Genomic DNA, 27341 nt, shown 5'->3' with positions numbered 1-27341 from the left:
TTAAAACTACCTTACCTTGGGGCTGGTGAGATGTCACAGCAGGTTAAGGGGATTCAGTTCACATCTCATGGAATTGAATTACCAAGCACTTGTGAAGAAATACAGCTATCTATTTTATTTTTATTTCAAGCAACCTGATCTTAACGGGACACATGCTCAGACAAAATTGTCATTATTGAGACATGACCTTGAGTTTACAGTGAACATGAACACAGGCTTTTTTTCTTTTTTTTTTTTTTTTTTTTTTTTAGCATTTACCAAGGCATAAACCTTTATTTGGTAATTGTTGTTTTGCTTTTGTGGTCTGTCTTTGACAGGTACCCCAATGTCAACATTCACAATTTCACCACTAGCTGGAGGGATGGCATGGCCTTCAATGCACTGATACATAAACATCGGTAAGTCTGAAGAAATCATGGTAAAGGTAGAAAGATACAGTACCATTTTCTGTGGCAGATCTGGATTAGTTGTGGTATCTCCTGTCTGTGGGTTGGATATTGTACCATAGTGGAAATTCCTGCATTCATATTAGGGAGAATGTGTGAGTTCATTATTCAAAAACCATGTATCATTGTTTGATGATTATATAATACTGTAATTTTACTCCACTATGCTATTATTTTAACATTCTCTGGAGCAGTTATCATGCCTCATTAGACACTTGATTTGTTTCCAAGGCATAATGTTTATGTTCCACTGTCATTCTGTATAGGCCTGACCTGATAGATTTTGATAAACTGAAGAAATCTAATGCACACTACAATCTGCAGAATGCATTTAACCTGGCAGAGCAGCACCTTGGCCTCACTAAACTGTTAGACCCTGAAGGTAAGGATCCGAGATATGAAAGGTGGGACTTGGAACATCTCTAGCATGTAAAGTCTTCTTTGTGTTGTACAAAGGTGCTCTGTGTGTACAGCATGCCTTGAGAATTATCAAAAGAAAGGGTAGAAGGATCATTTAAAATTCCAGTTATGGCAACAGTTGAGGATTTATAGAATGAGTTACGTTTGGCCAGACTTTGAGGATGGGTGTGTGAGAGAGGACGCAAAGGTAAAAAGCCAGAAAAGCATTGAGGGACTCTGTGGGAGTGGTGTAAAGAATAACCCTAGGGGGAGGGTGGCCGTCCCTCTGCAGGCTGGAAGCGAACGCTTTGAGGCTGTTTAGCAGGCAGTGGGTGTCACTGAGGTTCTCAGCACCTGTGCTTACTGGGAAGCCTAGCCTAGCACCCAGTGAACGCCTGTGACTGATGTTCATGAGGGTGGGTCTGCTGAGGGTGAGTTGAGGTCAAGGGCATTCTTAGGATGCTGGAGCTTAAAGAAGAGAATGTGAATGGATGAAACAGAGGCACAGTTTTCTTATGATAGACTGTATCTCATCTATGTGGAGCTGATTGCTAGGATCTCTGGGTCTCTGCAGAAGCCAAAGCTTGTCTGCAGATGACTAAGCTGTCCTCTCTGGAACAGCCTATATATATATATATATCCTCATCTAGGTCCCGTTACAATGTGGGATTTCAGAAGAACTTTTTCTAATTTTGAGAAATATTTAAATCATAAAGGGATTATTTAGTTTATAATGCTAGAGGCTTAGAGATCCTCCCAGCTGTAAGCAAATATTAGAGATAGAAATGTATGTGTGTGAAAGTTTAAAGTTCTTATAAATCTAGAAGAGGAAGTTGATCTCCCCAAGGGCATCTTGAGGTCATGTGACTGCCAAGCTAGTTTTTGCTGTTCTCCAGTGCATATGATTACAGGAAGCCAAGATACAATTATCTTAGGCTAACCCATTAAGTGGTTTTTTGATATAAAAAAAAAGCTAAAATTCCTTGAGCTGTGATCAGTCTTCATGTTTAATTAACTCCTTCCTCACCATCAGTGGTGTTCCTTAGGTCTAGCCCTTTGCTAGACAAAAATTCTTTCTCCTTTTCCTAATACACAGACTTTTTATTAATACCATTCATTAATTTTTCTGATCTTTAGTGAGCATAAAAGGGAGACTGATATTTCTCAGATCACAAGACTGGAGCTAAAAATAGCATTTAATGTCTTGTTTCCTATGGTTTTAACCTTAATCACTAGTTGTCCAGTATTCCAAAGGATACCAGTTGAAATGTATTCATTGATTAACTTGGAAATTTTTGCCTTCTATTACTCCAGAAATATCAATATTTTGTGCTTGCTAAATTAGATGCAGCACTCTCTGTCTGTCTGTCTGTCTCTCTCTCTTCAAACCCCCTCTTGTGGACATTGATGAGGATGAGGACGGAGGACTGTGCACTAGCAAAAGCAACTGCAGTTGGACTCTTGGTCCCATTGCTACCTTGACAACAAGTGGGGCTGGGAGTATTCTATCCTGTGCCCTAGAGTTTTCATGTTTAAAATTAAAGAAACTGTTTTCCTCCACACTGTACTATTTACAGAATAGAAATAAGGTTGTGTATGAAATGTATTGAAAAACGAACCTGACAGATAGGAAACTTGTGTGTGTGTTAATTTTAATCTGTTCCTGGCTGAGTGTTTCTCTGAACATTTCCACTCCCAAGACGTGTCATTTTCATTTACTTGATTCACTGAATACACACTGTCCCTCTACCTTCAGGAATTTGGAAGGTGGAGTGGTATAGGAATCCTACAATAGAGTCTTGACCCTTTAGGATTAAGGCTTAAAAGCAAAAACATATGAGTAAATTATATCTTGCAGAAAGTAGACTATGTATCCATTTATACAGAGTCCCAAGGCAGGAAGAAGAAAGTAATTTAACTACAGGAATAAGAAGTGCATGTATTGGGGTTGTAGCTCTTGAGCTGCTCCTTTTGAGCCAGTAGTAAATGTGAGTGGGAGAAGGCCCTTTCAGGCAAAGGCTGGTTGTAAGGAATATGGAAGTATTGGACATACAGGGCATATATGAGTGAAGAAGCATATCCTCCTATGGAATTAGAAACATCTGGAATAACGCATGGCACTTAGAAAAAGCCTGATAAAAGAACTGAAGGAACTGTGCTCACGCTAAAGGGCATTTTGTGTTCATGCTTCTGAGGGCCAGCCTGGGTTGAGTGGGGCAACAGAGAATCCCATTGAGGAAGCCATTGTTTTAAGTTTGTTTATGTGAACAGGAGAGTGTGACATTAAAATCTGTCACTACCTGGATTCAGGTAAAAGGAGACAAAAGTTGTCCCAAGATGTGTGTGCCATGGGCTGAGCTGTGGTGTCTGACCACAGCCCAGTTTGGTTTTAGGGGTTGAGAATAAGGTGAGGAAACAAGCTGGCCTTCTGCAGAGGCATTTGTGGATATCCATGTGCTAAATGAATCTGGTGTGCTGTCTTCCCTGTTGGGGAATTAACTGTGTGATGGCAGAATTTTCAAACACTAAGGAGTTGCTGGATGGTTAAGGGATGCTGGATGTCGTAGCTGCTTTTGCTGCCCTGGCGGCGGCATGACGTGTAGCACTCTGACTGAACCCCTCTGGTTACAGATATCAGTGTGGACCACCCTGATGAGAAGTCTATCATCACATACGTGGTGACTTACTACCACTACTTCTCCAAGATGAAGGCCTTGGCTGTCGAAGGAAAGCGCATTGGAAAGGTGAGCTCCTTACACACATCAGAGCACACCTCCTGCACTGCTTCTGAGCCCTTGTTCTTCTATGGGCTCCACTTTGGCCAGTAGCAAGCAGTACTTAATAGTAGTAGAACCATTGTCTTCCCAAAGGTAGTGAGAAGCAGAATGATGGTGGGGATCTCTGGAAAGGAACTGAGAAGAGATCTCAGACACAAGCCTCCTGTCATCCTTCACTGGAAATCCACTGTTTAAAATCTAACTAAATTGGCTTCACCCTGGTCAGGAAATCCTACAGACCATGATTTTTAAAAGCCTTAGACTTAGGACTTCTTCATCTCATGTAGGCAGAGTTCACTGGCTTGTTTTTGCTTGTTTTGTTTTGTTCCCTGTCCCCCAATCCAGAAATCTTTTTGCTTTTGTAGCAATTACAGAAACCATCATAGTCTTATCCTGGGGGGGTTGGGTGGCTTCAGAACCAGTTCCAGTTGAGTTAGGCTGCCACTGCTCACAGGTAATAGGCCTAGATTGCATGCCTTTTTGCACTTAAGTTAAAATGCTCTGTCAAGAAACAGAACCACAGAAAAGCTGGCCATTGCTCGTGTGTGTGTGTGTGTGTGTGTGTGTGTGAGAGAGAGAGAGAGATAGAGAGAGAGAGAGAGAGAGAGAGAGAGAGAATGAATATGTTAGTAGCATGTGTTCCTTGACTGGTGACACCTGGGTATTGGTTTTCTAACCCTTCCTTTCAGGTGCTTGATAATGCTATAGAAACAGAGAAAATGATTGAGAAGTACGAGTCACTTGCTTCTGACCTTCTGGAGTGGATTGAACAAACCATCATCATCCTAAACAACCGCAAATTTGCTAATTCACTGGTTGGGGTCCAGCAGCAGCTCCAGGCATTCAACACGTACCGCACAGTGGAGAAACCACCTAAGTAAGAGGCAGCGTGTAATGTATGGTCGTTAGTATGGGAGCAGACGTGCAGCAGCCCAAAGACACCTGTTTGTAACGTTGGCGATTTCCACTGTTAACTCAGTGTCCCTCCTAGTAGCCTGTTTTCCTTCTTGCCTGATTTGTAGTTGCTGAGACTTGTTACACACCATGATTCCCCTGAGCCCTATCTAGTAGACTGGACCGTTGACATTCAGGATATGTGTGAGCCGAAGAAGAACACAGGTCCTCAGTCCCTTCTCAAAGCCCTGGCATGCAGTGCTCTGTAGATTCTAGAAAAGCAACACAGTGAAGCCAGCCAGGTGTGGTAGCACACACCTGAAATTGCAATACTTGGGGCACTTCAGGACGATCCTGAGTTCAGGATTAATTCAGACTACATTGCAGGAGCATTCCTCAAAAGAAAAATAGAAGAAAAGTTAGGGTATATATTGATACATAGTATATGTTATAAGACCCTGGACAGATCCGATAAAATATCCTGTAATCAAGCATATGCTGACATTAATACTGTGTTAGGTAAAGACAGTTAATCATTGCCTATCAGTTGAGATAGAGTTTTGCTACCTAAGAAAGGTAATTTTTTTTTCTTTTCTTCAAATGTATGTGATGTATGCACCTGTATATGTTTGGAAATGCACAACTGTGTTCAAGCTCAGAGACCAGAGAAGTGTGTCTGGTGTCCTTACTAACTTGAGACAGGCTCTCTCGACACACCTGAAAGTGCTAGCAGTCATCCTCCCACTATCACCAGCATAGTTGCGGCAGCTTTTAATGCTGGTGCTAGAGATCTATCTGTACTCCTTACACTTGTACAGCCCGGACATGTTAAACCGTCTCTCCAACCCCCTAATTTAATTTTTGAGTTTAGTATTTTAAAATAATTATTAAGTAAGAATTATGGACTTTTTTCCTTGTTTACTATACTTCCAAAGTAAGTCCTTTCATTTCTTGTGAAAATTCAGTTGTAAATTCTTTGGTGAGGGAGGTCTTTGAAACCAACTGAAAATTTAGATTAGACATTTGCTGGCTTGTTCATCCACCTTTCTGAATTAAGTCCATTGCCCAGGACAGTAGTTCTCATCCTTCCTAATGCTGAGACCCTTGAGTACAAGTCCTCCTGTTGTGGGGGACCCCCAGCCATAAAGCTGTCTTCATTGCTACTTCATAACTGTAATTTTGCTACCCTTGTGAATCATAATACAGAGTCGAATGTGCAGGAGATCTGATATGTGACCCCTATGAAAAGGTCTTTCAGTCCCCCAAAGGGTCATGACCCACAGGTTGAGAACCACTGGTCTAGAGCACAAGGTTTAAACCATGGTTGAGGTTACTAGTAAGAATACTCTGTTCCTTGATGTTCTCAAACATCAGTCCTAGCAACAACAAGCAGCCGCAAAGCAATGCTGCAGTTCCCAGGTCCATAAACACCCATTGACTAGCCTGCTGCTGCCCCAGTGTACAGATTTTGCAGAACAGGGTTTTAGAATTCCGTGACTGTATGAAGTACGTTTTTCTCTAATAAGTGAGCCTTTGGTCTTGAAGGAAGAAGGCACGGGAGTGCTTACGGCTGGTTGTCTCTCCTCAGGTTTACTGAGAAGGGGAATTTGGAGGTGCTCCTTTTCACAATTCAGAGCAAGATGCGAGCGAATAATCAGAAGGTCTACATGCCCCGCGAGGGGAAGCTCATCTCTGACATCAACAAGGTGAAGCGGACCTGCACGCTCATGCGTTGCCCCCCCCCTATCCTTGGGGTTTTCTCTGCTTGATTACTTTAGGGGGGCAAGAAAATGCCAGGGTCACTCCCAGCATCCCCCTGTAGATGGCAGGGAATAGCAGAAGGTCCAGCAAAGAGTTGTAATAGGTCAGTTCACTGGAGCTCTGCAGGCAGTGTCAGACTTTGTCAACAGCCTTGGCCCACAGTTTACCTTGTTACGCAGATGCTCGGTTTAGTCCTCATCTTTGTGAAGCACTCAACTCAGATGTCCTCCTGTTGTATAGAGAGGAACTGGAAGTCTGATTCCACGTGTTTGGAATGTCTGTGGGTTATAAACATAGATGTTGTTTCTCTCTGTCAGAGGAGTTGTTATACATACCGGCTGTTTTCATTGTTGTGTCTCGCAAGCCTGCAAGTAGAGATTTGTACTGTGGGTATTATTTTCAAATGAAAACTAGAAAAACTACAGAACTGTTCATTTGCACCCAGAATCCTTTGAGCATTCATTGATTGGATTTTAAAAAAAAATTAAGTAAGACATTTTCGGGAATGAATTTAATGTCAGGATTTTGAAAGAGAAATTCAGGCATGTTCACTTTTTAAAATGTGGCTGTGGGTGGCGTGAAAGTCAGTTCATTTCTTGTCTGTGATGAGAGCTGCTGAGAAGATGTCGTCGTGTTGCTCATATCCTGCAAGTGTTTGCTTCCAAGCTTATGGCAGGACCTTTGAACACAAGAGTGTGTTCCCATGAGACTGTGCTGAGGGAGGGAGAAAAATATCTTTTTCTCAAGGGTGGAAATGTTGTTTCCCTTTCAAGTCCTGTGATCTTTTGGACAAATACTAGCTGTTGTTGTAGTCAAGGACAGCTCCTTGAATGCTTCAGGAAACCATGTTTTTTTGTTTTTATACTACTGCAGGCCTGGGAAAGACTGGAAAAAGCAGAACATGAGAGAGAACTGGCTCTGCGGAATGAGCTCATACGGCAGGAAAAACTGGAACAACTCGCCCGAAGATTTGATCGCAAGGCAGCTATGAGGGAGACATGGCTGAGTGAAAACCAGCGTCTTGTGTCTCAGGTTCTGTCTGAATTACTAATGCAAGTGTTTCTGAGGTAGCCAAGCAACACTAGCTCTTTCCAAGAGGCCTTGGAGCTCAGGACAACACTTAACAACATCCAGTATTGTGACGTTGCTGACCAGCCATCACTTCCATTTGCACAAAGGATGTTTAAAATTTCTGATATACTTTCTTGTCTGTTTGTCTAACTTGTCATAGACTTAGGAGCTCGAGCAATTTGTTCAGAGCCTGTGACTGAATTGTTCACATTCATGTAAGCTGTAAAAGTTCCCCTGGTTTTTTTCCCCTCAGTATTTGACCAACCATCCTCTCAAGGCGTGACACTGGTCATGAAATACAAGAGCAGTTTTCTTTCCCTTGGCTTGACAAAGTCCAACATACTTCAGTATCTTAAGTCAGATGGTAGGCCCTCTGTAAAGTGAGAAGTTTCTTAAGTACTGTTAGGAACACATCTGAACTCAACCAGAAGTTTGCAAGGGTCCAAGGGCAGTGAGAAACCAGTGGCAAAGTCAGCTTACGCACTGTATTGTGCTCCCCCCACCCGGCTCAGTGACTTACGTTTCTTTATATTTCTTTTTGTTCTGTCTCTCTGTAGGACAACTTTGGATTTGACCTTCCCGCTGTTGAGGCTGCTACCAAAAAACACGAGGCCATTGAGACAGACATCGCTGCATATGAAGAACGAGTTCAGGCCGTGGTGGCTGTGGCCAGGGAACTTGAAGCCGAGAACTACCATGACATCAAGCGCATCACAGCGAGGAAGGACAATGTCATCCGGCTCTGGGAATACTTGCTGGAACTGCTCAGGGCCAGGAGGCAGCGTCTTGAGATGAACCTGGGATTGCAAAAGATATTCCAGGAAATGCTTTATATTATGGACTGGATGGATGAAATGAAGGTAACTTTTGACCAAAAGAAGGCAGGGGAGGCCAGAGCTGACGCAGTCAGACCTTCTCTTTGTGGGAGTTGTGCGCTAGTGCTCTTTGTCCAGTGAACTCTTCTGCAAAGCCAGACTGAAGCCGCAGTGCTCATAAGCTGGCTAGCTCACTACTAAATGAGATGAGCACCATGGAAAAGTTGTAAACGAAACCATTTTATATCCCAGATCTGACGCAGTGATTTAGATTTTTACCAATGTAGAGAATCATGATTTTCTTTTTCATTGTTAATATGTTCAGTGGTCTGTGTATTAGTGATAGTGTTCTAGGATCATATATGCAAATGGCGGGTGGTGGTAAGCATAGGCCAGGGACTAGGAAGCCAGAATTCAGATCTTAGTGCTGTATCATTTCCTCTCCTTCAAACCAGCCAATGCTTAAGTCTGCCTTGTGGCCTCTCAGAAGCTGGGGTGTGGTAAGATGTGTCCAGGTTACTGTGGGACTGGATGATAATGGCTGCAGTGCTCTTTTGTGCTTTCTCCTCTGTCCCTGGCACTTCTGAGCCTAGATTCATGCCGTTGTGCCACAGCCCTGTGCCTGTTGGTTTCTTCTGATGCAGCATCTTTATTGAACAGTTTTTGAGCTGGAAGGCTTTTATCCCTAATGGCAATGGGATGGGATTTGTAACGGATGAGAGTAGTGTTTAGACCATCCTCTTTTCTCTCCAAACACGGTGTTTCTTACGTAAGAGAACTCTGCCCCTAGATGTCAGTCTTTACCTGCTCCCTGCCTCTTAAGTTGTGGTGACAGAGGGACAAGGGCAGCTGATAACTCCAGTTTCCCTCTGCTTTTGCCTCACACTTAGAATGTTGTTACTAGGTTTGATCCTTTGAACTCTTAAAATAGAAATGTTCCTAAAGTATAGCAAAGATGTGATTTTCACTTTATAAATCACGATATGTATACTGTAATTCAGGTTAACATAGTTTCCTGAGAACTGTTAAGAGTGAAATAGAAATTTTATCTGAGGTGATGTTGGATGGTAGCCGGGAGAAAAATTTGCAAATTGAATGAAGAACAAGAAAATTCCAGTGAGTTCATAATAGTGATGTGGTACCTGACTGTGGTCTCCTTACTAGTTAAAGACGTGGCACTTGACCATGGTCTTCTTGTTGGGTTAAAGATGTGGCATACAAGCTGTTAAGTAGATTCTCCTATTGGTTGTATAGCCAGCAGAAAGGCTCTTGGGGAAGGGTCCCTTAAGGGGACTTTCCCTTTTATTCTGTGTGTTTAATGTGAATTTTATTTGCTTTTGCCAAGGCGCATGGTCCTTAGTTCATTGTGTCTCTCCCGATCTAGGTCTCATGTTTGTTTTGTTGTGACTTATTTGGCATTGTCTTGTCCAGAGGTGGCCAGTGACAAACCAGAGGGGTGGTACGGCAAGGCTGCTAAGTGTGCTGATACACTGAACTCAGTTGTATTCACAGTGCCATTTCTGTTGCGCTTTGTCCACAGGTGCTATTGCTGTCTCAAGACTATGGCAAACACTTACTTGGTGTTGAAGACCTGTTACAGAAGCATGCCCTGGTTGAAGCAGACATTGCAATCCAAGCAGAGCGTGTAAGAGGTGTGAATGCCTCTGCCCAGAAGTTTGCAACAGATGGGGAAGGTAAGAATGGACTGCTCTAGGCATTATCACCTCAACAACGGAAATATATCTCCATGAACTACAAACATTGTGTGTGGCGACGGGACTTGTAAGTTACTGCACCATTTTAGGGTTCTGGGAGGACTGTTTACTTCCAGGTCATAATGTGTCACTGCAGTGTTTTGGTTTGGTTTTGATATTTCAGCACTGTCTTTTTCTGAAATAGACCCATATTTTTCTTAAATACTCAAATGCTATCTGGTTTTGAGAGCTTTAGCATCTGGTAGTGTTAATGTTTTCAGTCCATACTCGTTAACGATGTGGACCGACAGCCTACTGTGGTTGCTCTAGCAGCTCTCAGCTTTGACACCTAGTCACGTGCTATTGAGGGAGAAGGACTGGGCCTTGCTTCTTTAAATAAGATGGGCAGAGGTGGTGCACACCTTCTTTTTTCCCCAAAGGTTTATTTATTTATTATATGTAAGTATACTGTAGTTGTCTTCAGACATGCCAGAAGAGGGCATCAGATCTCATTACGGATGGTTGTGAGCCACCATGTATGTGTATGTGGTTGCTGGGATTTGAACTCAGAACCTTGGGAAAAACAGCCACTGCTCTTAACCGCTGAGCCATCTCTCCAGCCCAGAGCCTTGCTTTTTTGTTTGTTTGTTTGTTTCGAGACAGGATTTCTCTGTTGTCCTGGCTGTCCTGCCTCTGCCTCCCAAGTGCTGGGATTAAAGGCCTGCGCCACCACTGCTTCTTAAGAACTAAGTAAACACAGCTGCTTCCATATGATACGTGTGCTTTCTTGATTTGTAAGTGATCTCTTTGTCTACAGTTGGGCCAAAAGTGCAGTGTTCGTCATAGCCCTTTCTTCCTGTCCTAGTCAGTATGGCAGGAAGTGACTGTTGCTCTTTATATGACACTGCTTAGACGGGAGCCAAGCTAGAACATGGAACATAGTTTACTGTCTGCAAATGAACAGGGAGCTATTGGAGACTTAGCATTCTTTCCTTGGTGTTAAAACAGGCTACAAGCCATGTGACCCCCAGGTAATTCGAGACCGTGTTGCCCACATGGAGTTCTGCTATCAAGAGCTTTGTCAGCTGGCTGCCGAGCGTAGGGCTCGCCTGGAAGAGTCCCGTCGCCTCTGGAAGTTCTTCTGGGAGATGGCAGAAGAGGAAGGCTGGATACGAGAGAAGGAGAAGATCCTGTCCTCTGATGATTACGGGAAAGACTTGACCAGTGTCATGCGCCTGCTGAGCAAGCACCGGGCATTTGAGGATGAGATGAGTGGCCGTAGTGGCCATTTTGAGCAGGCCATTAAAGAAGGTGAAGACATGATTGCAGAGGAACACTTTGGATCGGAAAAGATCCGTGAGAGAATCATTTATATCCGGGAGCAGTGGGCCAACCTGGAACAGCTCTCAGCCATTAGGAAGAAGCGCCTAGAGGAAGCCTCATTACTGCACCAGTTCCAGGCTGATGCTGATGATATTGATGCTTGGATGTTAGATATACTCAAGATTGTCTCCAGCAATGATGTGGGCCATGATGAGTACTCCACGCAGTCTCTGGTCAAGAAGCATAAAGATGTAGCAGAAGAGATCACCAACTACAGGCCCACTATTGACACACTGCATGAGCAAGCCAGTGCCCTTCCACAAGCACATGCAGAGTCTCCAGATGTGAAGGGCCGGCTGGCAGGAATTGAGGAGCGCTGCAAGGAGATGGCAGAGTTAACACGGCTAAGGAAGCAGGCTCTGCAGGACACCCTGGCCCTGTACAAGATGTTCAGTGAGGCTGATGCCTGTGAGCTCTGGATTGACGAGAAGGAGCAGTGGCTCAACAACATGCAGATCCCAGAGAAGCTGGAGGACCTGGAAGTCATCCAGCACAGGTAAGTGAAGTTACTACTACCTGGGTGCTAAGGCGATGGACTGAAACATAAGCCATTAAAGTCACTACTCTTTTGAATTGCTTTCCTCAGATTTGAGAGCCTAGAACCAGAAATGAACAACCAGGCTTCCCGGGTTGCTGTGGTGAACCAGATTGCACGGCAGCTGATGCACAATGGCCACCCCAGTGAAAAGGAAATCAGAGCTCAGCAAGACAAACTCAACACGAGGTATGCATGGCATCAGCAGAGCGCCTGCTGTCCCTGTGTGGCTCTGGTGAGGGTGACAGTGCTTGCCCAGCTTTGCTGTCAGAAAAGAGTTTCCTGCACAGGTTCACATCCTTGTAGCATGGATGTCATGACAGCAGCATCTGCTTTACCAAGTATTCTCATCCATGTTTTGCAAGAAACAGCTTTTAAAGTGAGGTTACATTATTCAGGACATGAGTCAGAGTCACCCAGTACCTAACTTCTCCTCAGATTAAAATTAGAGCCTTGGTAGAAGACAGACAGCAAGATAGAACCTGTCTGTGTTGTCCCTTTAAGTTGAAGTTAGGGTTAGAACCCTAGAGCAGGGTTCTATAATGAAGCTTGATTTGCCAAAGATAGCATCAGTTGTCAGGGCAGACCCCTGTCCTGTTCCTGTCTGTCTGTGGAGCAGACATCTTTGAGTAGATTGTTCAAAAGTTTACCATCAGTCTGGCTTGGGGAAATATTCCTCCAGAGCAGTTTTGAAATGTATGATGCATACAGCAGGCACGAATTACTAGACCCTGTGGGACTCCATTGCACTAAGCCATCTGATTGACATTTACTGGGTGACATGATTTAAAAGCACACAAGTAAAAACAGAGAAAGTCAGAGAAAGATGGGAAGGAGGAAAGTGAGGCAGCTTCAACTCTGGCTACCCGTCTCAGGATCTACCAGACATTCTGATCCCTTCTTGTGCTGTCTACATTCACAGGTGGAGTCAGTTCAGAGAACTGGTGGACAGGAAAAAGGATGCTCTTCTGTCTGCCCTGAGCATCCAGAACTACCACCTCGAGTGCAATGAAACCAAATCCTGGATCCGGGAGAAGACCAAGGTCATCGAGTCTACCCAAGACCTTGGCAATGACCTGGCAGGTGTCATGGCCCTGCAGCGCAAGCTGACTGGCATGGAACGAGACTTGGTAGCCATTGAGGCGAAGCTGAGTGACCTGCAGAAAGAAGCTGAGAAGCTGGAGTCCGAGCACCCTGACCAGGCTCAAGCTATCCTGTCTCGGCTGGCCGAGATCAGTGATGTGTGGGAGGAAATGAAGACAACCCTGAAGAACCGAGAGGCCTCCCTGGGAGAGGCCAGCAAGCTGCAGCAGTTTCTGCGGGACTTGGACGACTTCCAGTCTTGGCTCTCCAGGACCCAGACTGCTATCGCCTCAGAGGACATGCCCAATACCCTCACTGAGGCAGAGAAGCTTCTCACACAGCACGAGAATATCAAAAATGAGATCGACAATTATGAGGAAGACTACCAGAAGATGCGGGACATGGGCGAGATGGTCACCCAGGGGCAGACTGATGCCCAGTATATGTTTCTGCGGCAGCGGCTGCAGGCCTTAGACACTGGCTGGAATGAGCTCCACAAAATGTGGGAGAACAGGCAAAACCTCCTCTCCCAGTCCCATGCCTACCAGCAGTTCCTTAGGGACACCAAACAAGCTGAAGCTTTTCTTAATAACCAGGTAACGTTCCACATGGCCTGGCTTCCATCCTGTTGAAACAGGCCCTGGCTGATGTTGGAAACTTTTGGTTAAGTAGCAGGCTTAAGCCATGCCTATATGAAATTAGATGTGTTATTTTGAAACGGATGCCCCTCCACCCCCAACTCTTCAATGGCATTGAAACCCATCACGCTGTAAAGACCTAGAATTGAAAATTTCTAAGGAAGCTCTTTTGTCTTCCAAAGTATGATTCTGTGGTAATTACTGTTGAGGTCTATATAACTCCTTATTTAGTTAGGCAGTGTTCTGTGGCGTGCGGGCTCAATTTAAAGAATACAGTGAGCAAGTTTTGGGGGATTATTTTTTGTTCTAGAAAGATCAAGAATTTCACCCAAGGATACAAAGCAACTGCAGATGGCTGCCAGTGTCAGGGTTATAATCTCTCTTAAGAGAGTACAGAGGGTCTGCTGCTGCTTCTGTGGACCTGAGAGGACTCTTCTAGCCAGCAGACCAAGCTTTGCTTATTGTAGGAAAACCTATTTATATAACATTTACCACTTAGAGAAATGGAGCGACTAATGGATTATCCTTGGGCTAGGCTGTGTGTGTGTGTTATGTTTGTCTGTCAAACTTTTAATTTTACCCGCTTCATAAATTATTTTGTGGAATGGAAATACAGTGAAACAGTCCTTGTAATTTCTTTGTTAATATGTAATGTCATTTTGGATTTTTTTTTCCTCTTTTAAAACAAGGAGTATGTTTTGGCTCATACTGAAATGCCCACCACCCTGGAAGGAGCTGAAGCAGCCATTAAAAAGCAGGAGGACTTCATGACCACCATGGATGCCAACGAGGAGAAGATCAATGCTGTTGTGGAGACTGGCCGAAGACTGGTGAGCGATGGGAACATCAACTCCGACCGCATCCAGGAGAAGGTGGACTCTATTGACGACAGGTACAGCATTTTTGAATGTTGGAATTGAACTATACTCTGGACTGTTAAACTTCCAGCCACTAACGCAGAGTCCTTGGGACTGTGGGTTTGAGCTTCCCAGAGAGCAATCTATAGGTATTTATCAGAATTGCATCAACTCATCCAACAAGTGAGTGCCTGGTACGTGGCTCCCTTAGTTTGATTCTTGTGAAGTGTTTATAGATGTCCTCAAAAGAAGGCCTCGAAGCCCGTCCTCCATAAGCTGTACTCTTGCAGAATTCTCATGGTGGCTCACTTGAGGGGACCTTGAAAGCCAGAGTTTTCCTGGCCCAGGCCATATTCTCCTTCATCCATGTGACATTCTTCAGGCACCTGTAAGGAGAAAGGAAAGAAGGAAGGTGAGACTTGCTTGTCCTGAGCACTGAAGAAAGCTATGGAGAGACAGCATCTGCCCTTTATTAAAAAATGGACATAGCTGGTGCTGTCATATGCTCTACCTGCACACCCTAAGATGATAGAAAAAGATATTTTCTCCTAGTCTAGGGCATTCTCCAGGATTAGACAGTTGGGCATCATCTCTTCTTCTTCCTCTTCTCTCCTAAAAGCTTGTCTCCCTAGTTTTTAAAGGTCTGTGTTTTCTGTATCTGAGTCCTGCCCTGTACTGGTTAAAGTACAGAGGAGGCCTGAGCAGTCCAGTGTTGAGCTGCACTGATGAGAGTCATTGTGGGCTGCTCATGTAGACAGTCATTAGCCTCTGTTGTAACAGTTACCTTTTGCCTGCAGTTTAGACTGAATTTAAGGTCTTCATGAGAGTGATATCAGGGCTTTTCATCTGTCTTTATGCAGTTCAAAGAGCTGCTTACTGCCACAGTGTCTTGCTTTCAGCATCCCAAAGGGTCTCCTGGGAATTCTACTCAAAAATAAGACAAGGTACAGAGGGGAGTTGCCTTCATTCCCAGTTCCAATTTTCTTGCACTTTAGTTGGAGCTTGTATATGTTCTAAGGGTACACCTATAAGATACAATATAACTTTTACTATAGTTGTGTGTGTGTGATGCTTTGAAGAATAAACAAAAGTTCTATCAAAATCTTAAGTGAATGTGAGAACCAAAGATCCTCCAGTTCCTAATATTTAAGAAAAAGAAAAGAAAAGAATTCCTTCTTTTCTAATGTCAGGTCTCCTTTTGTGAGTGTAATATGCCGTGTTCCTCTGCATGAGGTGCAGATGCTGGGTCCCTAAGGCAGAAGTAGCTCTTAGACATGTGCATTTGGACAAACATGCTGCTAGCTTTCTACCTCCATAGCTTATTTATATGTTGCACTGTGCTGCAGCTGTACAGGGCTGTTGGAAGCCGGTGACTCTGGAGACAGCTAGCTGCTGCACTTCAGGGCTTCCTTAGGATAGCTCAGGGTTGTTCTTGTTTTTCAGGAAAGCATTTCTGTTTGTCCTTGGTTATCCTGGAACTCGCTCTGTAGATTGGCCTCAAACTCAGAGATCTCTTCTGCCTCTGCCTCTCTGCTTCTCTCTCTGCCTCTCTGCTTCTCTCTCTGCCTCTCTGCTTCTCTCTCTGCCTCTCTCCCTCTGCCTCTGTACTGAGATTATCTCTGAGTCTACAGAACAAGCTCCAGGATAGCCAGGGCTCCACAGAGAAACCCTGTGGGGGGAAGGAGGTATGTACCACCACACCCAGCAAGGATTTCTCAATTTAAAAATGAAGTAGAAAAAAAAATGAAGTAGAAAGAACATTCTTTACTATTGCTAAACAAAAAATGGGAGGAGAGGGCTCCCTTGTTGACTCCACATCCATCTGTTTTTTTAACAGCTGACATAAACACGAGTCTAGTATCACTTCATTATCCCTAAAGGCCCCTGGATTTAAAACCAAAGAAAAAGGATTTTTGTAGACAGACCTGGGAGTTCCAGAGGCTGTAGAGATGCAAGATAATTAAATATCTAAACCTTCAGGTCTATTTTCTTGCTCAAAGGCACTTCCACAAAGCCTTCTTATGGAATGTAAAGTATGCTGAGAAAATATGGGTGCAGGTGACATCAGAGCCCCAAACCTTCCCTGAGGGTCTGAAAATGGGAGGGAGGCTTCTGCGCAAAGGGAAGGTTGCAGCATTGTCCAGACACAGGGTAGTGCAGCATGAACCTCTATCCAGCTTGATACAAAAATCCCTCTGTTGTAGTCAGGGTCTCAATCACTGTGATAAAATTCCATAACCAAAAGCAACTTGGAGAGGAAATGGTTTATTCTCAGCTTACAGCTTGTTGCCCATCTCCAGAGAAGTGGGGGGGCAAGGAGTCAAAACAGGACCTGGAGCCAAGCCATAGTGGAGTGCTGCTCACTAATTTGCTTCTCATGACTTGTCAGTCTGCTTTCCTATAGCACCCAGGAGCACCCACCCAGGGGTGTCACTGCCTGGACTGAGCTGGGCCCTCCCACATCAATCATCAATCAAGAATTTATACCACAAGCTTGTCCACAAGTAAATCTGATGGGGCATTTTTCTCAATTGATGTTATCTCTTTCCAAATGACTTAGCTAGCCTGTGTCAAGTTAACATAAAAACTAGCCAGCACACTTGACACCCTTTGGACTTGACACACAAACACACCATTTATTAAGCAATAGTCTCTCTTTCTTGTGGTCTTCAAAATGCCATGCTAATATTAATATGACAATATAAAGCAATCAAAAAATCCCACAGTCTTTAAGTCGAGCCTCTCTTATCTATATTCTCTTTGAAATACCCATTTTTATTTAATTTCAAAGTCTCTGTGAAAGTCCACGGACGTTCAACTATGACTTCTTTCATATAAAAAAATTCTTAGATGCTTTCTTAATTAAAGAAGGAAGAACCAGAGGTAGTTCCAGTGACCTCAAAGTCGTAGGAAGCTGAGTGTCAGACTTCTGAGACCCACTCAGGATTTGCTGGGTTTCAACAGGTCTTGCAGCCATCCACTGCACAACAGCTTGTCTCCTATGCTCAAGTCAGTGCCACGCCACACTGTTGCTGACCATGCTGGTGGTTCCCTGGTTATTGACACCTCCAGAATGATTGGGTCTCCACTGAAACTGGGCTGAACCTTCACCAATAGCCTCTCCTGGGCTCTCTTCAGATACTCTCACATGTGGTGCCAGACCTCAGTCCTCTCCGTGACCCCTTCAGTCATGGGGTTTCCTATGCTATTGCACCGTCACCAGTAGCTTCTCGTGGTGCCAGCAGCTGAGGCGGCTGTCCATGACTGCTTCATGCCTTCAAAACCAGTACCGCCTGGGATGACCCTTACAGAACCAAGTCCTCCAACAGCTTAAGTGGCAGCCACAGCCAGCTCTTCTATGTGCTGACCCTAAGAAAACACTTCCCAGATTTTGTTTGTCCCAGCAAAACAGAGGGTTTATTTCCAGAGACTTTTTTAATGAAATATTTTTAAAATATTTTTTTCCATTTTGAGGGTGCACACTATGAATGTAGACAGAACTTGCAGGAGGCGGTTGTTCTCGCCTACCATGTAGGTCCCATGGATTGAATTTAAGTGATCACACTTAGCAACTAATGTTTTACCCACTGAGTCATCCCACTGATTTCTACAGGTTATTAATCTAAAATATCACATAAGTGGACCAAATAGAATCTTTGTTTCCTTCTGAAATTTCACTAGGCAGGCCTCCATTGTCTGCACTGCTCTCAGCTTTACCCTCTTCCCAGATCACTGTTGCCCATGTCAAGTTGACACAGAAACTAGCCATTTTACCATCTCACACAAGTTAGTGTCAGCGGGTTAGCCAGGAGACAGATGGTGAGAGATGAAAATGAAGCAGAGGACACCACTGCACAGAGCACCTTGATGAGTACAGAAACCGCCAGACTTGAGTAGCTTCTTCCGGGTCCCTTCCCTCTTAACTTCACCTAGGACCCCAGTTTGAAAGCATTTCTAAGTTTTCCTTTTTGTGAGTGCCACATGTTATCACCAGGAAACCTTTCCGACATGGGAACTGACTATGTTTTGCTTTGTTTTGTGATACAATCTTACTCTTAAGCCCCAGTTGACCTCGGACTCACAGCAATTCCTTCCTAGTCGTGGGAACACAGGCAGGAACCTCTATACAAGATTTCATGCTCAGTGTTATCTATGGCTGTTTAATCTGAAAGCATACTAAGTAAAGCCAGACTTATTCCCTCTCCCCACCCCCACACTCAGCGGTGTCTTTGGACTTGATATCACTGCCAATGGGAGTCTCTTTGCCTCTGTGGCATTTGCATGGGATGCTGTGAGGAAGGGAATCAAATCTTTTTCTTTTTACAAAGCCCCTGATTAAAGACAAGGCGACTGCATTTTGCCACTCGGTGCAACTCAAATGATCTTCCACTTGAAAATTTGTTCATGAACTTCCATTGTAAATAGCTGGGATTTGAGGGTAACGGCTGTTTAGAAGTGACCTTGTCCTTCCTTCCTGACAAACATTTTCAGATGCTTACTCCTTCAGCCCAAGTTCATTGAAGTCTTGCTTTAATTTGTGGTTTCTAATAGAGAATAGCAATGGCAAAGTAGCATGCTCACATTTTAAGTGTTTAAGATCCCTTCATCCATGGAACCTTCAGGAACCCTTTCACCTGAGAAAGAAAAAAGTCCCTTTATCCAACATTTTAATGGCCATATTGTTTCCATTTGTGATATTCTCTCTCTCTCTCTCTCCTTCTCTCTCTCTCTCTCTCTTTCTTTTTTTGTTTTTGTTGGCAGGATTTCTCAGGCCCTGACTGTCTTGTAACTCGCTCTGCCTCCCAAGTGCTGGGATTAAAGGTGCCCACCACTGCCCAACTGTTCGTGATATTCTTATAGCCCTGGAATTGGGAGCGTTTTCTTCAGGCCCCTCGGTAGATGAGAGCTGCAATGCCAGGGACTACTGTGAATTGCGTTGTCAGCATGCAATGAGGGTGTCTTTCTTCTGATAAAAGTTTCTCCAAGCGTCACCCAGCACTTTTGTGTCTCCTGAGATTTTTCTTGCTTACTTGTACTGCTTGCAGGAATGGAGAACATTCCTGTCCCCCAGGCTCATACAACAAAGAATTTCTTTGAGAATCGCAGTGAAGACCCAGCTCTTCCTGTGAGCCTCAAACTCAGTTAGCTGAGGGTAGCCTTGAATTTCTGACTTCCTGCCTCCAGCTCAGTAGTAGTGATGCACCACCTTGCCATTGTGTGTGTTGCTAAGGAGTAAATGGAGTGTCTTGTGGTGCTAGGTAGGCAAGTAGTCCACCAGCTGAGCTATACCTCCTGCCTCTATGCTTTAACCCTATTGGCTACTTTAGCCCTCCACTTCACACCCTCAGTGAGCCAGACTTTTCTTGCAAGGGCTACCAGCAGCGTTAGGACTTGTATTTGTGCATACTTGTTGATCTTTACCACTGAGCAACAGCTCTCATTGCATCAGTGGCCCTTTGCTGGCATTTACTCTGCTGGTCCAGTTTCTGGAGACTTGAAGGCACAAGAAAGATATTTGCCAGCAAGTTAGGGTTCAAACTAAGCACCTGCCTTCTCATGCTGTTCACCAGGGCTAGTTCCAAATCTCACAGGTTTTGGAGTTATGGTTTTGGTTTGGGTTTTGTTTGTTTGTTCTTTGTTTTAAGGTTTGGGGATTTTACTTAAAACCTTAGCTGCCCTATCAAGAGTAGAACTGAATAAGCATGTGACCCCATAGGTCTGAACTTTTGCACTTGTGGTATTTGGTGTGATGACTTCCCAAGATAAGAACTTTTCAGAAAATATTTTTTAAGGATAGTCAAGCTGGGTGAGGTAATGCATACTTTTAATTCTAGCACTCAGAAGACAGAGACAGGCCTTTGTGAGTTCAAGGCCAGCCTGGTCTTTAAAAAAAAAAAAGATAACTGCATGATTTATTTTTATTCTCTATTTATTTTAGTACTATTAACCAATAGGCCACTTCTCTGGCCCAAGAGTTATGTATTATGTGTATTTTTTAACCTTGTATGAGTTTCTAGAGAAGTAAGTTTTGAATTCTTTCACATTGTCAGTAGCAGGGCCTTGTGCACACTCAGATCTTCTCTTCTAGAATGAGATGCATTTAAATGTATGCAGTGACTGTCATTACCTGGGTCTCCTGTGCACCTCCTGTGGCTTTACCCATTTGCAGGATGCTAAAAGTTCTCCATCTTGCCTATATCAAATACTTATGAGCTGTAAGCGAACACTTCCCAGCACACACAGAAACCCAGGGAAGAAATCAGCCTGTAAATTCTACACCTAATTATTTTTAAATTATTTAATTCTTTTGACAGACACAGGAAGAATCGAGAAGCAGCCAGTGAACTTCTGATGAGGTTAAAGGACAACCGTGATCTACAGAAGTTCCTGCAAGATTGTCAAGAGGTAAGTTCCCCTTCAGCTTCCTCTGCGGCGTCCCACAGCAGCCAGCACTGGAGAAAGGCAATTGAACCGTGAAACCAGGGAAGCCAGAAATCCATTAGGGGTCTGTGGTTATGGGTTAGGGCGCCGTGTTCCTGTCAGTCTCCTGGAGGAGCCATACATATCACCAGCAGTTTAGATTATCCATTCATCTACATTTTAGGATACATTGTAGAGTAGGGCTATATTTAAATTAGCTGCATGTGGCCATTTCTTTTTAAGTTAAAATTCAGAGCATACTTCTCGAAAACAGCTGCCATGTTTTAACTCTTTGGAAAAACGGTACATTTAAACACCATGGACGGAAACAACTTACTAAATACTGAAACTCTCTCTATATGTTAAAAACCAGAGATATAGGGGCTAGAGAGATGCTTGGTGGTTAAGAACACTGGCTTGCTCTTCCAAAGGATTCGGGTTCAGTTAGACTGACAATTTCCTGAAATTCCAGTTCCAGGGAATCTGACCCCTTCGTTGACTTCTGCATGCACTGCGAACACATGTTACACGGCTGTATATGTAGAGAAAACACCTATAAACATATAATAAAAGTAGATAAATGTTAGGCTAGTGAGACGGCTCAGCAGTTAAGAGCACTGACTGCTCTTCCAGAGGTCCTGAGTTCAACCACATGGTGGCTCACAACCATGTAGAATGAGGCCAGAGCAAGTGAGAGCCAGAGCAAGTGGGGCTGAAGTGAGAAGCCAGAGCAAGTGAGAGCCAGAGCAAGTGGGGCTGAAGTGAGAAGGAAAAAGAGAAAAAAAGTAGATAAATCTTTTTAGAAAAACAGAAAATTTTAAGCTATATTCCAGATTTCTTTTTCATTAAGACCTTAAAAAGAAAGTTTATGCCAAGCAGTACTCTGCATCTCAAAGACCATCTTTTAACATGCACTATTAATCTCATGATTCCCTCAACCCCCAATAAATCCAGAAAGAAACTTTGAAAACTAAAGTTAACCAAGAAAATGTAGTCTCTTCTGAAAGCCAGCTAGGAAGAAACATGTAGCAAACTCCATATATGTAAATTCATAAACACATCATATTTCTCCATCTGCCAGAGAACTACAGTGGAATTCGTTCCTCTCTAGTTTATAGAATAAATTCCCTTAGACCCCAAAATGGGATAAGGAACATCCACAAGAAAGTGTAGGGACCCGAGGGCCAGGGACCAGGACAGAATATAGTCTTAACCCATTACAAACACCTTGTATATGGACATCCAGCTATATGTTCAAAGAAGTACAACAGACATGTTAGATCTTTTGCAACAAAAGGCATTCGTGCCTAGTAAAGAGACCGTGAACCTTATAATATGCTCTGGCAGCCCTACGCACCATGTTAGACAAAAAGCTTCTTCTGAGTGTCAGGGGGACACAGATAGCCAATTAGAGAGGATACTCACTCAAGACACACACAGCAAGTGTGCTTTGCAGGGAGCCAGTGTGTGCAGGAGAGAAGCACCCGCCACACACTGGCTTTCCTTGTATCACCCTGATGTTTGCCATGAAACAGACATCACCTGAGACTGTGTTCCTTCAGCCAGAGAATTAATGGATTATGTTATACCTGCTTTTTTGGGGTATGTATGTATGTATGTGTGTATGTATGTGAGACAGTGTCATACTGTAGTTTAAACCAGCCTGGAACCTACTTCTGTTATGAAAATTAAGTTACAGATATTAGCCACTGCCCTAGTCTTGCTTCCACTTTTAAAGGACAAGTTAATATAATGAAATTGATTGACAGAACCATGTTAAAGCCCAGGCTAAGTCTGAGGAAAGATATGTAGCTTTCTACATGAATACTGTGCCAAGTCCCCCTCATCCTACGTCTCTTGTTTTGCTGTTGCTCTGTGGGATTCCTTAAAGTTTGCACAGCCACAGTGACTGCTGAGAATGTTTGATGTCCCACACAGCTTATAGTCAGCATGTGACAAAACTTAGGTTTGCTGGTTTCCAGACACTTTATAGACATACAAGTATATTGACCAAAAGAAGTGTCCCATTCCTGCACTGCAAACACCCATCATTCTGCCTCGTTTAAATATAGTAGGCCAGAGTATTTTGGGAGTGGAGGTCATATAGACCAGCCTTACATTTGACTATGTTTTATGATGGTAGTTATTTACCTAGTAGGCAGAAGTTACTGTTACTAGCTGTTTGTGTTCAAGGTCTAGAGAATCCACAGGTTTGTTGCCTCCTCAATACCCCCCCCCCCCCCACATACACACACACACACACATACATACTCCTTTTCTCCTGGGTGCCTTGGCTAATGGAAGCAAGAATTTTAAGATCTGCCTTTATTGCCCCCATAAGGACTGAGGGCAGCCATTGTACTTGATACAGTTAAAACAGGGACCCACTTGCTCACCTCAAATACCTATGTAGGGAACATCTTAATTTTCACAGCGTGGTTTTGGTGGAGTATAGATGATCTGAAAGTTGTGGCTGGCTGGTTTATTCTCTTAGAGTGTACTTCTGACTTTTGAAGGTGAATTGGTTTGGTTGGTTGGTGGTTTTTGTTCTCTTTCCCCAGGAAGTCAGTACAGACTTGTTTGGCACAGGACTGAGTTTTGTACTGAGCCTTGCTCAGTGATTAAAGCTTTTTTTTTTTTCTTTTTCTTTTTCTCTTTCTCTTTCTTTTTCTTTTTCTTTTTTCCATCTGCACAGTGATTTTTGGTTTTTTTGGGTTTTTTTGCAGAGAATGAGTATATTCTGACATGACCTTTGTGAATGCCTGAAATAATCACTTAGCTCTAGTTCCAGAATGGTGACAGAGGACCAGAATACTAGCTAGTTCCATAGCTCTACAGCATTGTGCTGGTCTGCATGATATCTGTAGGATGATATGTTCAACAAAGAGCACATTGGTTTATAAGTGTAATTTTTATGTAGTGCTTTCTCCTTTTAAAAACAAAATCCTACTTGTGTGTTATGAATAGTGAAAATATGTGTATGTCCCTGGCACTTTCGGTCAACAAATATCCTCTATTGTAGGAGACCTCTCTCTGTGCTACACAGAGGGATTTTTATCATTTGGTTTTCTTCATCTCTCTCTTTTTTTTTTTTAGATTGGACAAACGTCCTTCGTATGTCACATTGTAGCCATTTAGATTGCTGGGAAATAGTTAAATTCTTTTTTAGTTGAAAACGTGCTATCTTTACTGTTGTTTGACCAATCAGTGGTCTTCCATTACAAAAGATTTGCTTTGACCTTTGCTCCCGACAGTTCTCCTTCATGAAAGATGGAGCTAGTACTTAGAGTTTTTGTCCATTCTCAAAGTCAGCAGTTCTCTTGTGACCCGCTTTGCCCTCCTTGACATTTTATAAAGAACAGACCCACTGCTGTTGAAGCAAATATATGGAGAAGCCTTTCCCAGCAGTACCAGGGTATTAATGAAAGGCTTCAGAAACACGGATACCGTAAAGGCGTCTTTGGTCTCCTGTGCCATTGTAGACTTTGAGACATGAAACCATGGAGATATTCAGGTGCAGACTCACAGGGAGTAGTGACTGCTTTAAAAGTAATCTCACTTTCACCCACCCAAGTGGCGGTAGATGGTCCCTGAAGGACTCCATTGTATATCTCTGGCCTGGGCACTTATAGGCAAGCAGGACCAAGCAGGGTCTGACTTGGGATAAAAGCCTGAAAGAGGTCAGAGCTTGGTTTGGCCAACTCCCATTCCAAGCCTCTTATAATTTATTTTAGTCTGTCAGCAGCTGGCAAGCTTTGTGTGGCTTTCTAGTATATATGGTTGGTCTCGGAGTCCAGTTCTGTGAAGTGTTCTTAGTTTGAGTGGAAGGTTCCTTCGAGAGTTAGAGGCTACAGAAAAACAGGTAAAGGTGATTTAGAGTTGACAGAAAAAAAAGAATGGCTGTTGTCATTGCATTAGTTCCACGGTGAGCAAGTTGTTTATGTTCTTTGACATTCCCACACATCACCCAGTAGATAAATGAGCAGGTTTGTGTGTTGTTTGGTTCTTGGTTTTTTGAGATAGGATTTCTCTGTATAGCCCTGGCTGTTCTGGAACTCACTCTGTAGCCCACAGTGGCCTCAAACTCACAGAGATCCACTTGCCTTTGCATTCCAAGCACTGATACTAGAAGCATGCGTCACCACTGCTGTGCAGATTGTTTTAAAATACATACTTGCCAGATGAATTAAATGATAGTCAATGGTTAGCTTGCTATAGCTGTCACAGGTATCTGGGGGAGGAAACAGCTTGTGTTTTGAACTAGTAAGAGCAAAACTACAAACACAAGCTTTTTAGGGAAAGCTGGCCAAGAGTGCAGTTGAGTTTAAAAGCTGCTTTGGAGTTTTTATACTTCTGGGTTCAATGTTAGGTCCACCATTTATATCACACTTAGCTACAAAATGGGTCAGAGGTGCAAAGTAAAATATTTGCCGGTCTGTTGACATGGAAAATGTCGACACGGGTGTAATCCTTTCTGGGTCGGAGTAAAAGGTTTAAATCTATGATGACAGCTTCTAAACACTTCTTGCTGTTCTACCCTAGCTGTCCCTCTGGATCAATGAAAAGATGCTTACAGCTCAAGACATGTCTTATGATGAAGCCAGAAATCTGCACAGTAAATGGTTAAAGCATCAAGCATTTATGGCGGAACTTGCATCCAACAAAGAATGGCTTGACAAAATTGAGAAGGTGGGTTAAACTATTTGGTGAGACCTTTCCCTCACCCTCCTTTCCAAATTGTGGCCTTGGTAAGGAGGAAGACATAAAAACTTAGGGAAGAGGGAGGAGAGAAAATGAATTCCTTTTATTTGAGGGTAGAGCCCTATGTCATCACAGTCAGTAACAATCCCCTGCTTCCACTTAGTTTCTAACCTGATGTCTGTCCCACAGCGGGCAGAGAAGCAGAGACCCAAACAAGTGGCTTAGTTTATCTTTCAGTGGCTACCAGATGATCAGATCAGTTGCTACTGGTGGACCATGTCCCTTCCTTCCTCATTGCCACTGGCCATAAACCTGTGTTGCTTTATGGGCGGCTTTATCAGATACAATTACATAAATTTTAAAATGCAATATGCTTTAAGTCTATTAGGGGTGGTGTGACTACTATACACCAGGCACTAACTATGTTAATCCTTGCAGTGTGTATTCACATAGGGAAATTCTGTGCAGTGTGTGTTTCTCACGTTCCTGTCCCTTCACTATCATTCTCCTAAGAATTAAAATTATGTGTTATATATAGTCTTTAGAGCGTGAAGTTGTAGGTTATTAACAATAAATTGCCCAATTGAAACTGTTAGAGCATGCAACACTTAATTGCTAACAAAGACCACTGTTTATTTTACTGAGCACTAACTTCCTGGATGAATGTAGGGAGTGTGGATGCAAGTGGGGCAATCACAGATTAAATGTCTCAGAGTTTGAGTTTTGTTTTTTCACAGTGACATTTATTCTCTTGCAAACTATTTTTAACCTCATTGGTTTATGTTCTCCAGGAAGGAATGCAGCTTATTTCAGAAAAGCCAGAAACAGAAGCTGTGGTAAAGGAAAAACTCACTGGTTTACATAAAATGTGGGAAGTCCTTGAATCCACAACCCAGACCAAGGCCCAGCGGCTCTTTGATGCAAATAAGGCTGAGCTTTTCACACAAAGCTGCGCAGATCTTGACAAATGGCTACATGGCCTGGAGAGCCAGATTCAATCTGACGACTATGGCAAAGACCTTACCAGTGTCAATATTCTTCTGAAAAAGCAACAGGCAAGTGGGCAAGGCAGTATTCTGTTTGGGCTATGCTCGCTTCATGGCTTTCCCCTTCCTCTCTACAGATCAAGAGTCTTTTCCTTTGCTCTTCCATGGGAAGGGATTTTACCACCAGATAAGTGCTTACCCTGCCAGCGGTAGACTTTTTCAGAGTCATCTAGAAAGACTATAATTAGTAAAACTGTTGAATGTCTGTGCATAGGAATATTTTCATTTAACATCTAGTTGATGCGTATTATTACCATTCAGTGGTTGAGTGAAATCTTCACCTGTATGAGTGAATAATCATATTTATCTTCTTTCCATGTAATATCTTAAATATCTTCACCTGTATGAGTGATAATCATATGTATCTTCTTTCCATGTAATATCTTAAATAGGTGATGGTTGGGCTGAATTGTCTGCTCTCTACTCTGAATTACTCTCTGCTTGGTAGATAATAGAGGAAATAACCATTTTTTTTTTACATATTGTGATAGGTGATTCTAAGGGCAGGTGAATTTACTCTGAATTAATGAGCAAACAGTTTAATACATCATCAGATATGGGCTAGAGAGATGACTCAGTGGTTAAGAACATTCACTTCCAGCAGTCCTGAGTTCAATTCCCAGTATCCATATAACGGCTCACAACCATCTACAATGGGACCTTATGCCCTCTCCTGGGGTGTTTAAAGACAGCTACAATGTACTCACTCATATAAGTAAAATTAAATAAATCTCTTTTTTAAAAGTATGTCACGGGGAAGTGAGAGATGGCTCAGCTGTGAAGAGCACCAGCTACTTTTCTAGAATACCTACGTTCAAATC

General features: G+C 43.2%; 1 protein-coding gene across 8 annotated transcripts in view; it reads left to right on the top strand.

Annotated features, from left to right (window-relative positions):
* Window positions 1-27341, top strand: part of Sptbn1 (spectrin beta, non-erythrocytic 1) — a 168990-nt gene that overhangs the window by 118057 nt on the left and 23592 nt on the right. For all 8 annotated transcript variants that reach the window (XM_006514599.4, XM_006514600.4, XM_030245736.1 and 5 more), the window contains 15 exons: window positions 318-398; window positions 713-828; window positions 3477-3589; window positions 4312-4499; window positions 6105-6222; window positions 7151-7309; window positions 7906-8208; window positions 9704-9857; window positions 10866-11736; window positions 11827-11964; window positions 12698-13454; window positions 14186-14388; window positions 20668-20758; window positions 25316-25462; window positions 26266-26529. In XM_006514599.4, coding sequence (XP_006514662.1) covers window positions 318-398; window positions 713-828; window positions 3477-3589; window positions 4312-4499; window positions 6105-6222; window positions 7151-7309; window positions 7906-8208; window positions 9704-9857; window positions 10866-11736; window positions 11827-11964; window positions 12698-13454; window positions 14186-14388; window positions 20668-20758; window positions 25316-25462; window positions 26266-26529 — 3703 coding nt within the window. The remainder of the gene's footprint in view (window positions 1-317; window positions 399-712; window positions 829-3476; window positions 3590-4311; window positions 4500-6104; window positions 6223-7150; window positions 7310-7905; window positions 8209-9703; window positions 9858-10865; window positions 11737-11826; window positions 11965-12697; window positions 13455-14185; window positions 14389-20667; window positions 20759-25315; window positions 25463-26265; window positions 26530-27341) is intronic.

Source organism: Mus musculus, chromosome 11 (assembly GCF_000001635.26).
Source record: "Mus musculus strain C57BL/6J chromosome 11, GRCm38.p6 C57BL/6J".
NCBI classification, from domain to species: Eukaryota; Metazoa; Chordata; class Mammalia; order Rodentia; family Muridae; genus Mus; species Mus musculus.
This window is presented reverse-complemented; position numbering and strand designations above follow the sequence as displayed.